The sequence below is a fragment of the Vanessa atalanta genome, chromosome 3 (genome assembly GCF_905147765.1).
Source record: "Vanessa atalanta chromosome 3, ilVanAtal1.2, whole genome shotgun sequence".
In the NCBI taxonomy this organism is placed as follows: Eukaryota; Metazoa; Arthropoda; class Insecta; order Lepidoptera; family Nymphalidae; genus Vanessa; species Vanessa atalanta.
The window spans coordinates 12,773,000-12,786,869 of record NC_061873.1 but is presented as its reverse complement, the minus strand read 5'-3'; the positions used below and the strand labels follow the sequence as shown (position 1 = coordinate 12,786,869).

General features: G+C 33.8%; 1 protein-coding gene across 1 annotated transcript in view; it reads right to left on the bottom strand.

Moving 5' to 3' along the window:
- LOC125077345 overlaps nucleotides 1-9,742 on the bottom strand; it is a 33,110-nt gene extending 23,368 nt beyond the window's left edge. Inside the window, exons 1-4 of the mRNA XM_047689267.1 lie at nucleotides 9,721-9,742; nucleotides 9,098-9,247; nucleotides 8,618-8,728; nucleotides 4,851-4,993 (exon numbers count right to left, since the gene is read on the bottom strand). Of these exons, the coding sequence (XP_047545223.1) occupies nucleotides 4,851-4,993; nucleotides 8,618-8,728; nucleotides 9,098-9,247; nucleotides 9,721-9,742 (426 nt within the window). The remainder of the gene's footprint in view (nucleotides 1-4,850; nucleotides 4,994-8,617; nucleotides 8,729-9,097; nucleotides 9,248-9,720) is intronic.
- Between the last annotated feature and the right edge of the window lie 4,128 nt (nucleotides 9,743-13,870).

The following is a 13,870-nucleotide window of genomic DNA, read 5'->3' as shown; positions in this document are numbered from 1 at the left end:
TCATATGTTGTAAGCGTAAAAATAATTGGACCACATAAGGCAGGCAAGTAACTCAAATGGTTTTCTTTAAGTCAGTTTTGAATACCGCGACACAAAACACGGTTGTTTAGAGAGATGTTATTGTAAATTTACTAAGTACCCAAAACTATTGTAGTACCCTAACCCTACCCTTGTTACAGGTAAAAATCATACGCTGCTAAATAAAGCTGTCCAATAAAATAACTAATAAATTGATAACACTTAGTTGCCCTCGCAAACAATATGACGCTTCAGGTCATTTGCTGTCTTACAAATGTATATGAGAAGCTTCTAGAACAAAAGGTGACCCTACGTCTCTATTAAACAGGCATGACATGCAAGTTAGCGTATTAACTCGATCGCGTGTGTAATTAATATATTTACTAATGCGATCGAGATATTATCGGTGACGGAAACACTTGTTTTGTCATGAAGGTTGTTTATATGCGGCTCTAATGCACATGTTTATCGTACATTGCTGTACCAATACATGAAACTGACTACTTGTCAGTACATACAAAGCTATGTATGTTCGGAAAAATATCGACATTAGTGTGAGTGGCGCTCGTGCTTACGAGATGTTTTAGTGTGCGTCAGATGACTAATGTAAGAATAAAGAAAATGCAATAAACAAATTAAATTAAATTGTTTAATGCACACCGATAATGGAACCTAGGAATCGCGCGCCTTCGTGTGTGATAAGATCTATACAAGAACACACACAAACTTATTACTCCTATTACTAGACGCAAAGTCAGTAATTATTTTGTGGAGCCATGTAAATATACTGTGTTCTAACAGGACCCCGGAAAGCGCTGAAACAGCGCAACTAAATTAAAGAAAATTGTAAACTAGAATTGTGTACAAAAGGTACACAACTATGTACAAAATTATACAGTAAGTAAGTTAATAAATGACAGAACACCTTGGAAACGAAACGCCTGCTGGCAATTTTATTGTTGTATTGGAAATTGTAAATAATCACAAAAATAGTAGAGTTAAATGTAGTAGTTTTTGCTTTAACTATAAATAAATAAGTTATATATTTAATAAAGGCATTTCATATTGACGTACATACAAAGTTATACCATCATTTTCTGAGGCGTAGTCAGTTAATATAACCTTTATTAGATCGTTTAATATACTATGGCACCAATCAATTCCACGAGCCCATTACTCATGGTCCCAATGGACCGGTACCGATACAATTACATTAGACGACCACATGTATTATAGCTATTATAGCTTAAAACGTTTATGTTTAATGAGTTAAACAGATTAAACATTGATCATTTAGGGAAATAAGTAAACTCTTTACAGTAAGAATTAGAAATATACTTTATATGAGCACGTTCGTACCAGCCTTTTTATAGATTAAAGAATTTAAAAGAACCAGCTTTTATTTAAATTTTAGTTACTATAAGTTCAGAATGTAGATTTTACCAAGAAAAGAAGCGAAAATGAGTTCAATAGTTACTCTTTTTCATCAAAGATGTAAATGTAAAAATTATATTTAATTAAGATTATGCATACGATCTCATTGCTTAATGTTTAAGTCAATGTCCAACAAGTTTTTCATAATGGAATAGTCTTTTGGATATGTTCTAAAAATGGGTGTTCAAAAGGATCAATTTTAGGTCTTTTTCTATTTCTATTATATGAAAATGACCTACCTTTCCATGTTAAAGAAATGTGTTATATGGTATTGTTTAATGACGATACTTAATATTTTTAAGTTCATTGTATGATAACGAATTACGACAATGTAAGCCGTCTCTTATCAAGTTTACACTATACACTAATATAATATGCTGGCTATACTGCTGTACAACTAAGTACTAGTTTAAGAAGGATTAGTTTACAAGAAACGGTTTAGATTTGAATGCTTACAAAAAATAAAATTTTCACCCTACGTAAAGTTAGGAAAATTATGTACAGTATAAAACATTCGTGATCTTGATGTAACCGTTGCCAGAGATTTAAGGAATAACATTAGATTCGAAACTTCTGTGGAATCCTCAGATAATGTCCCTAACGGGAAGAATCAGCTAACTGATATTGATGCTGTTCGTGTTGATGCCATATTCCTTTGGGGTATCGCCATAGATATTCAAACTGATTTCATCTTACAAAAGAGAGCTGCTCCTCTATTTTATGATCTTGGAGCTGGAGACACCTTTCAAGATGTTTTTTACAAAGTAGGAATACTTTCAGTTGTTTCACATTATATTTACACTACACCATTAGCATTAGCAGCCTGTAAATTTTCCCACTGATGGGCTAAAGGCCTCCTCTCCCTTTGAGGAGAAGTTTTGGAGCATATTCCACCACGCTGCTCCAATGCGGGTTGGCGGAATACACATGTGACAGAATTTCGTTGAAATTAGACACATGCAGGTTTCCTCACGATGTTTTCCTTCACCGTCGAGCACGAGATGAATTATAAACACAAATTAAGCACATGAATATTCAGTGGTGTCTGCCTGGGTTTGAGCCCGAAATCATCGGTTAAGATGCACGCGTTCTAACCACTGGGCCATCTCGGCTCTGTATTATGTATATTCACAATAACATTAAATCTGTAAGAAAAAGCTTGTAATGCCAAGTTTAAGTTCAACTTTGCCAATTTAAATATTTTTTTAAACAAACGTTATCTTATATCATAGTCTACAAACCTTGTAATTGTTCGACAATACAATTTTTTTTTTAATAATAACGCGAACATAGAAGAAAAAAAACAGCTTACAACTTTATAATTTATTTTATTATTTTTGATAAAAACAAATACCATATTGTTTTATATTATAATAATGATAAATAATTTTACTCTGCGACCGCACGATTCATGTTACCTAGGTTTGGTACTCGGATTGTTTAATAAACCATAACTCCTTAATTACAGTAATTTAATATCTCAAAATTTTATATTTATTTTTTTGCAGTCTTTCTTGACTTTAATAACAATTATTTACTGTTAAAAGAAACTTGCAAATTCGACCTAATAATAATATATTCGATAATCGATTCTACCTATGAATGATTAATACTATCAATAAGGTGTAATTTGCCTTAAAGCTAGACGGATATGTTACATTGATGATTTTCAACGTCCTTGACACACTAGCTACAAAATTTCGTAAATGAACCCGAATCGATTAAGTTATAATGTGAAAACCGTGGGAATAGGTCAAAGAAAATACGCCTGTCTGGATTTATTGACTCAAGTGTGTTTTTTTTTTATGCAAGGGTGGTCGTTTTTTTAAAGTCATGAGTATAAAATCAACTTCTTGTATGAGATCATGAGAGTTTCATTTTATTATTAACATCAATCTATTTATTAAGACCATTGAAACTTTTTTATATGAAATTATATTTTTGGGCATTATTCCTTTAAACCATTGCCATATAATCATCTCAGGCATGGATATTGGATATATTATAAAACATTCCTAAGCATTTAGTTGTAATGTTTTAGCCACCAATAATATGGATACCGGCGAATATTTATTCCGAATGAAATCCCTCAGTTTTATATGCCGCAGTATATTATTATTAACGTAATAATAAATATTGTGGGTTTAATATACAATGAACATATTTTAGAATAACTTTCAATACGTATACGTATGTTCGGTATACAACACGGTATGGTAAATGCTAGCTCGAAATTAATCGTTCTTTTAATACAAAATCATATAAGTAGTTTCTGTATATACTGAGTCATATTACCAACTGGATACTTTTAGGTATATGACTGTGCATATCTAAACACTTTATTGACAGTTACTCATGTAGGGTCGTTATGTTTGATCACATTGTTATACCTTGTATAAAAGTACGAGGAATACTAGGTATTGGGATTCGTCATTAAGGCACGAAAAAAACATAAGTCCATTTATTTTTAATTTGTAAATATTTTTGTAACACAGACCACATAAAAGTAACCATTGCTGTACACTGTTATCAGCACGGAGTATGAATTATTTGTCATAAAAATCAATCTCGATTTCAACCTTATGTTTCTGGATTTTGTGTCAAAGTCAAAATCACTAGAAATCAAGCGGATAAGTTTTATTAAAGTACATATGTTGTTTAACCCATGATAACAATTAATTACTTTAATCACATCCATAATTAAGAGTTTTTCGTAGCCGAACCAAAAACTCTAGTAATTAAATGTGTTCGATGAAAAGGGTCGTAATTAAAAACAAATTCATAAACGTTTTTTAACTTTGCTATACAGCCATAATTTATGCTTCCATATTATTTTAATTCGAAATTTATTTGTGAATATTTTAAGTTGTATAATTAAAATGGTTTCATTTTCAAAAATCAAAACGAGTTCTACTTTATTCAATGATTTAAAAAATATATATATATTGACTACGACAAATCGACAAGAATCTCAATAGTTACTATTTTCTAATAATGAAATACAATGAAAAAATCATTTATAAACAGTATCCAAATCTTTTTTAGGAAAACGTGAATCTTAACTGAAAATTGGTTCCAGGCAAGCATTACTGAACTTCCACGTGCTTAATGTCCGTTTATATTTCATCTGGTATCTGCGGTGAAGGAAAACATCGTGAGGAAAGATGTATGTTACACCTGTACCCTAGCTCATAAAGGAGAAGAGGTCTTAGCCCAGCTATGGGACAATTATAGGAAGAATTTTAAAAATAAAAATCCATTTGTAGCACATTTCTTAAAGGCCGGCAATACACCTGCAAACAACCCAGTGTTGCGGATGTCCATGGACGGTGCTAGTCACTTTCAGGTGTGTCTCCTGCCAGTTTGCCAACTATAGCATAAAAAAAAATACGTCTTACCTTGTCAGAATATTCGGCGACGTCCCTCATAGATCTTGGATACCCGGATACGAGATATGTTTTGGCCGTGGGCGCCATCTTCATCTCCAGCATTAGTACTTCGGTCACCGTTTTACTCGATAGCGTCCCGAAATCTTGCATATCTGTCAATATATCTGTATGAAAATCACTTATTCATCCATTGATTTTTTTATGGCATTGGTTGGCGGACAAGCATATGGGCCACCTGATGGTAAGTGGTCACCACCGCCCATAGACAAAGGTGCTGTAAGAAATATTAACATCACCTATGCGCCACCAACCTTGGGAACTAAGATGTTATCTCCCTTGTGCCTGTGATTAAACTGGCTCACTCACCCTTCTAACCGGAACACAACAATACAGAGTACTGTTATTTGGCGGTAGAATATCTGTTGAGTGGGCTGTACCTACCCAGGGCTTGAACAAAGCCCTACCACCAAGTAAAAGAAGTAAAGATTTGAAGGACACTTTTAAAAAAAAACGGTTAATTATTCCATAAAGTACGAATAAAACAAAATGTATTTTAACTAATCTGTGAAAGTCAGAACTTTTATTACAATAAAATACAACGGCGTATGATTTTTTCTATTTTATCTATCTATCTATTTTATTTTTCTAACCCGCTTTGGTGTGGCAGAATAAGCTTCAAATCTTCTCCTCAAAGGGAGGAGGCGAGCACTGAAATATTTACACTTTTATATAAATTTTTATTTATATTATACTAGTCGCCTGACTTTGCAAATGTTAACATTCAACCCTATATGCTATATAGGACGAATTTAGTCTTTACGACATACTTCGTATTACGATAATATGTACTGCTGTTTAATTTCCGCCAAACGGCATATTCAAAGGCAGACTAAACGACTACAAAGGAAATATGATTACAGTGTACACATGTGTGCAACCAAGTGGTTTATATCCTCAATGTTATTGGTCGATGCGACCAAAAACTAAAAGAAATATATACCTAATTGCTATTGTATTTGTATTCGGTACTTTTTAATTTTTTTGTTGTTAAAGTTGTAATCTTCACATACATGCTGTGCCTGTGTGTTTTTATTACCTGGCAACATCACAATTCAAGTTTGAGGATATGTTAACTTTATAGAGTTTTGTTACAGTACTTTTGAACCATTTCAGCTAATTTCCAGACACCTTACTAGGTTTTTTTTAATTATTGTGTATACTAAATCTTATGGTAATTGTTTTTTTAATAGGTTCTTTTTTAAAACGTTTAAACTTACTCGGTGGTGGTGGTGGTGGTTTGTGCAAGCCCGTCTGGGTAAGTACCACCCACTCATCAGATATTCTACCACTAAATAGTAGTACTCAGTATTGTTGTGTTCCGGTTTGAAGGGTAAGGAAGCCAGTATATAGGCACAAAGGATATAACATCTTAGTTACCAAGGCGCATTGACGATGTAAGGAATGGTTAATATTTCTTACAGCACCATTTCCTATGGGCGGTAGTGACCACATACCATCAAGTGGCCAATTAGCTCGTCCGCCAACAAATATAACAAAAAAAATCGAATAATTTTTGACTGGATTTGGCTTAGAGAATTAAATCTAGTTACGCACGAAGAAGTTTCCCTTTAAATATAAATGTATACTATCAGCCAGTCTCCCAAAGAGGAGAATGAATTCAAACGTAAAATGATTACAAAGCCCTTTAAAGAAAATAAGTCAAATAACACTTAAATAATTCTAATAAATAATAGAACAAAGACAGAAAATAGACAATTGTAAGAGACACATGTCGGTTCACACGGACGAGACGCTACGCGCGTTTACGATTACATAAATTATTGAAAATCCTATCGTATTATTAACATTTATTGTTTTTTTTTTATAATATTATGTACTAAATAAAGTCAAGGATGATGAGTAATCGTTTAATAGTAACGATCAATAACTTTATTTTAATTTTGATTCAATTAAGTCCATTTCGAATTTGTTACTTTTTTTAATATCAACGTTGCTTCAATACAAAACTGTATACGTTTTAATTCGGCGCTTTGATTATCTTAACGTATACGCTTTTTTTAACAGAATATTGATATATTGGCAAATATAACAGACACTATTCATTCTGTAATGGTCCCGCTGCTGAGCTACGGACTCACCTTGCGAAGGCTTAGAGCTTACTATATACATCGGAATTAGCATATTCATCCGACTAAATAAATTAGTTCTTGATCAGTCCTGCGGCAGAACCTCAGCGCAAAGCAAACACCTTAATTTTAATTCAGCTGTTGTTCTTAAATGGGAAACTAATATTGTGGGTCAAATAAGAAATTTACAAAGCAAGGGCTGAAAGACCTTTTAATTTTTTTTCCGGATATAATATACAAATAATCGAATACAAAACGTGGTTCTTTATCAAATCACGAGTACAAATCCAGTTAACACCAAGGTGTTCTAGCGTGAGCGAAAATTTGTGCTAGATGAAATGTTTATCCACTAATTCGTAGTAGAGGCATAAGCTCCAAACCTTCGCTATTACAGGGCCTTCTTTGATTAACTAAAAGAAATTCATGGATTATGAGTTACTTTTATATAAAACCCCTCCCTTACCACAGCTTCTCGCAATTTATTTTGATTTGTTTTCGTATAAAATTACCTTCGCAAAATGTTGTACCGTATTATATGTTAATGGTACTATTTCAAAAACCATGTCATGTGATTGGCGCACGCATAACTACACACCAAATTTTTATCTAAAACTTTTTACTTTTTTTCAGGATTTGAAGAACAATCCCTTTGCATTTGATAATTTTATCAACTTTTACGCATTATGGGAATCATGTCGAGAAGGTTATGGTATAAGGTCTGATTCAATATTAATGTCGCAACAGCTGCGATCGAATCATTGGATTATGCAGATATCTAATAGTACGTATACGTTGACGTCAATAATGTGAGAATAACTATCTGTTACTCACTTCGCTAGACGTGAATTAAAAACCTTTAGGTAAATTAAAAAGTTTCATAATCTGCTTTCAACATTTCACGAATGAGATACGAAGTGAGTTATTAGGGATTAGAGCTGATCACGATATAATCCAGGCCTATGCTGAACTTATATTTTTGCACTGAATCAAGTCAGTTATACGTAATCGTAGATGGAACAGTAGTTGGGGCAGTTGAATCGTATCCGAAGACTGCTGTTTTAAAGCAGGCGGCTGTACGTAAGAAGGTTATTTTTTTTTGCAAATATCAATTTTTATTTATCAGATAAAATGTAAACACAAATAGAAGTCGATAATTTCGGTTTAATCAAACAAACTAACCCTTTCCGATGCGTATTTGCCGGTGGAAAGTTAAACGAAAAAATTGGTACTTTTTTATCGCCACGCGTTTGTGTCCTCATATTATATCATTTATAAGGTTATTTATTGATCTTGGCGTATTAATAAAATGAAACTTTGAATGGATCAATGGATTGCAAAAATAAGTCTAAAGATATGCCTTTCTTTATTCATAGAAAATATTAGGATATGCAGATCTCTTCCAAATTTGAAATCTCTATGCTAGATAAGTTATTTATGACATAAACAGACGCTTCAGTCGTATTAGTCTAATCCCAAACATACAACTTCAACTATGCTCTAAGTGCAAAATAATTCGAATAAAAAGTATTTTAAGTAGCACAGAAGTAAACGTCATTAAGGACATTTGTCACTAATGGTAAATAAACACATGCATTCTTTAATGGTATAATTAATTAGTATGTGACTTACCATTGCCAATTGCATATTGCTGGAGCAAGTCTGTCATGTTTATGTGCACCATGCCACGGCGCTCCTGCATCAGGTTGTCGCAGTGAGTCACCTTGCCACTTCCCGGCCCTCCTGCAAACATACCTGGTTTGATAAACATATGAATACTGCTCTTATCAATAAAGATAATGGAAATTAAAGAGAAGACTACCCTGGAGATTTTACGCGTTTAAATATTTTTGTACTGTGCGCCAATTGACAAGACATAAAATACAGACCACCGTTATAGAAAGTTAGTTAATTTCCAGTTCATATAATGAGGATTGTAATGTAACGAACATCTTAAGGCCTACTTATTCGGAATTCAAACAAATAAGTATTTTAACTAATCTAGCTAGTTTATACTTGGCAACACTTTTTAATAAATTAAAATGACAGGATTCTTTATGGATTTTTAATTCCTCTCATTTGAAATCCTTTGCATCATTGTAAGAAAGTTACCCAAGACAAATATAACAGGAACACTGGGCGGCTCGAACTTGACGTGGCTGGAGTTTTGCATCGGGAAGGGAACGCCGGACGGTGTTGACGGCCACGCACTCTCACGGCGACTGCGCTCGCCTCCCGTCTCGTAATCTTCATTATTTTGTTCTACACAATTATTTACTAACTAATTAAAGTTTTTATAAACTCACAAACAATCGTCCGTGTATAGCTTAAATAAAATATTCAATCTGGGATCTCGATGAAATATCATTTGCAGAAATTAAATAGCAAATTGTGCAACAATCTTATTAATATATGGTTTATTAATATTAAGAAAATGAAGAAACCCTAAACAAATACAAGGCAGAATACTACTACTTCATTTAAGAGATACATTTCTACTTCTATGACGTCAATTTGGCTCTTTTATAGAAAATGAATCACTTTCCGGTATGGATACAATATTCAAAAAATATTTTTCCATTTGGGCTTCATAATATTTAGCTATTCATATTTTGTGTTCTCATTTGAAAAGTATGTATAAATTTTGACCAATGTCGGTTTTTTTTTCAAATTAAGTGCTATATGCTATAAAAAAAAAAACAAAAAAGTGGCACCCAGTGTGGGATTAGACTTACCAGTGTCTAAACAGATGCCCATATTCCATTAAGATAAATATTTTAAAAATTCTCTTAAAATATTAAGAGTCTTTGTAAAGCTTAACCTTATGTTGGCACTTTATGATAATAATGTATCAAAAACAGTTCAGTATGTGGACAGTGGTCACACGTATTTAATTGTTCATCGATTGAAGGACGCGACCTTCGTATCGGCCATCAAAAACAACTAAACATAAAAATCTTTATTTCAAAATAAAACAAAATAAATGACGAGTTATCATCTTCGTTTTTTTTAACTGATAAAATTCTGTTTAGTTATTCGAAAGTTGTGTCTGCGGGAGAGCATTTTTGCCGGCGATTTGAATTGGGAGGGCATCGCGGGCCGACCGCTCTGGTACAATTTTACCGCGCGACTAAACAACTTCTACTAGCTTCTTCGTGTTTAACACCTTCTGTTATACCTGTCTCTCTTACACTTAATCAAACGGGACCGTTAAAAAGAGACAGCGGAGACATTGAATTATTAAATCGACGCCTCCCTGAATGAATGCGTGTACAATTACAGTAAAAATGCAAGGCCCTTGCAAGAAAATGACTAATGGGATATTTGCTTTGGGTTAAGTCATAAGACGATTAAGGTCACTTACTACATTTTTCAGCAAGACACAGGGCGTATATCATTTATTCAAACGTTACACTTACGATAATTGATATGTTTAAAGAACTTTACCAAGTTCTTAGAAGCACATAACCTCATATCGAGTCGTGTAATTATTATAAACCTATACTTACAGTTTTAGTAATATTTTACGATATAATTACAGTATCGATGGCAAGAACGACTTGAAAATTTAAGTTTAATATTTACGTTAGACTTTCCAATATGCACATAGACTTATATTAGACAATGTTACTGATTATTGTGCATTGCTACTGTGATTAAAATCATCTCGAGGATAACATATGCAATATGAGTTGAAAATTTGCGATTTATGTGTATATCCACTAAACGGCAGCGGGTTGAAGCGTCCAGACAGGGTACACCATGGCACGCACCGGAATATCGAAGGGGACACACTTAGTACGCGGAGAGTTAAGATCTTGCTGCATGAAGTCTGACGAGACTTCTCACTGTAAACAGTATATCGGCGCAACATTGCTAGGAATTATATAGAGGACCGTATCTTTCTTCTTGGAAATCGTTGTGATCAGAGGGAGATGCTAGAGTGACAGACAACGAAGGCGTCATCGCGGCCCTCCCACAACCCCGAAGTCCGAAGCTTGAAATATAGGGCGTGGTCCTATGGCCGTGGACGCGAGAGGTGGGCGGCTTCGCGTAACCAGGTTCATACGGCCACCATCGAGGAGTGCGGAGCGGCGAGATCTTCTGTCACCCCCTAAAGAGAGCTACGCTAAATCAAGAGCCGTATACATCACAACTGGGGATGTGGCTGTGTCAAACTGTATTTTAGTGGGATTAGGTAGTTGTCCCCTGGAAAAGAAATTATAGAAGTAAATAACAAATGTGTTTATTATTTATTACTCGTTTTCTATATCTAACGAATCGTTATTACAGTAACGACTAATGTACACATTAGTACCCGATAGTTTCCTTGTAATGTTTCGTTGCTCGTTCCTGCAACGAATAATTTATAAGTTACTAACTTACCACAGGCATTCACAGCATTTCTTTATGACAAGCCAAGATTCCGACTTCGAAGAAAATAAGTACTATCTGGGCTGGGTGTTTCTTTTCCATAATAGATTTTTAGCTTAAACAATTTATAAAAATTATTGATAATTTATATTAATTATGAATCAAAATTAAAATATACTTTATTCAAGTAAGCTTTTAAAAGCACTTTTGAATAGCTATATTAAGTGAAGCTACCACAGTTACCACTGGTGCGGAATGCAGATTCTACCGAGAAGAACCGGCAAGAAACTCAGTAGTTACTCTTTTTTAACATTCAAAAATACTAAATTATGTTAGTTAAATACAATTACTTAAGTATATAACACATCCTGCTTGGAAGTTAACAAGTATTAGCTCCACGCTTTTTCTCATCATCTATATAATCTTATATTAAATAATATGCCTTCTTTAGCAATGTATTTTTTACAAATGTTTTTTTTTTTAATAATCTTTACTGTGAACCGGTGATTTACTTATATCTTGTAAAATGTCAAAGCATACTTAAGCCTATTAAAAAGAATGGATAAAATGGGAAATGATTTTGTTTAAAATATTTCCATTCTTTGCTAAAAAAATGACTTTGGCCCCGACGATCAATCCCTTGGAAGACAATCCGTGCAGGACATTTTATAGTGCACAAGTGTGTGCAAAACACAGGTGCACTCTCTTTTCCGACACTTTCATAATCCGATGGGACGGGAAATCCGACACGACCGGAAAGAAATCAGGCGCAGAACCAACGGCTTTACGTGCTCTCCGAGGCACGAGAGTGTTCACACATCCAATTTCCAAACATCGGTCTATTATTGAGAAAATTCCGACAGAAAAACCCAATAAAGTTTTATCGGCTCAACCTGGGATTTTAGCACAGAAACTAGGGATCACCGATATTACCCTATTTAAAAAAAAAAAGTTTTACCCGTTCATGCCGATGGGACTGCGACATTTGCAGTATAAACAGCTATTACATTTAAAGAAATACAGCTAAATTCGTTGGAAATATATCAAATTAGTTTGTCTATGTCTAAATCTTTGATTAGTTGTACTATCTATTACAATTACGAAAAGTCCAGAATGCTATACATGAGTATACCACTAATCACATTATACATAAAATTAGTGTAATATTTAATTAATTGTAAAATAACTCAATATTGGTTTAATTGGTATTGAGTTTTATATTAAGTTTGAGTATAAAGTAAACGTCAATATGACTTCGAACGTGTAAAGTTGATATTATAAGTTTTAGAAGCAACATTATTGTAAATAGACGAAATGGGACGCTAATCGCGTTCCACGGTCACGCCCTTAATAGTTCTTAAGTGTATTTTATTTTCGTTAACCTTTTTTTATTGTTTCCGTGTTGAATTTGAACAGTATTCTTTGAGTTTAATTTCCTTAGTACATTATTTGTATTGTTTCAAGAATTTGTATATCGGTAATGCGATTAATGTATTTGTTAAGTTTCTATAAGTTGTGTTTTTAGGCCTGTATTAGAATCAAAACGTCTTGTGAAAACTGATGCCAGTGCCTCATTCTGTGGCCGAACTAGATCCAATATGTATTAATACTGAAATAAATTAAATGCTGCTGAATTTGTTGAAATTTCACGTACCCTTTCGTTATTTAGCACAAGGAATGAACGAACCATTCACGTTGCATATTTTACTAGAGATCCTGTTTCGCCTGTGGAATGAACGAATGATATTCGGCGATATCCTTTCGTAAGAGATGGACTTTGCCATTGAGATTTAACCAATCATTACCTTAGTGGTGGGGCCTTGTGCAAGTACTTCTGAGTAGGTACCAGCCACTCGACATAATATATTCTACCGCCAATCAGCAATAGTTTGTATTGTTATTTCCTGGTTGGAAGGGTAAGTGAGCCAGTGTAACGACAGACCTAACATCTTAGTTCCCAAGATTTGTAGCACCTTGGGGATGTAAGGAATGGTTATTTTTTACAGCGAGAATATGTTTTGACGGTGATGACTACATACTATCAGGTCGTCCATTTGCTAACTCGCCTACCTTCATTATAAAATATATATCGTGTACCTTTTAGTAGTAGTGGAGTAGTGTTTGTAACTGTGGGTATTTATAAAAGAAACTGGCGGGTAATTTTTCGTGTCTGAGCAGGAAATAGTGTAGGTACATTAAGCTCTGTGTTTCTATTAAACAAAAAATAATAATTTTATTTACATAAGAATTTTGAACATTAAGTCCTTAAAAATATACAAATATGAATTAATAATATTTACTGTATAAAGCTTCCTAGCTTCGGAATCGCAACTCCGATCCTCTGGGCAAAATACGAACCAGCCCTCCTGTCACGAGTGGAGGCAGATGCTATACTTTTAATGAGGCTTTTTGCATCACCACTCCAAGGTCCAAGTGTTTTAACAGCAAATGGGACAAAAAATATATACAAAATTAAACATCACAATATAATAATCGCCAAGTATATATGAA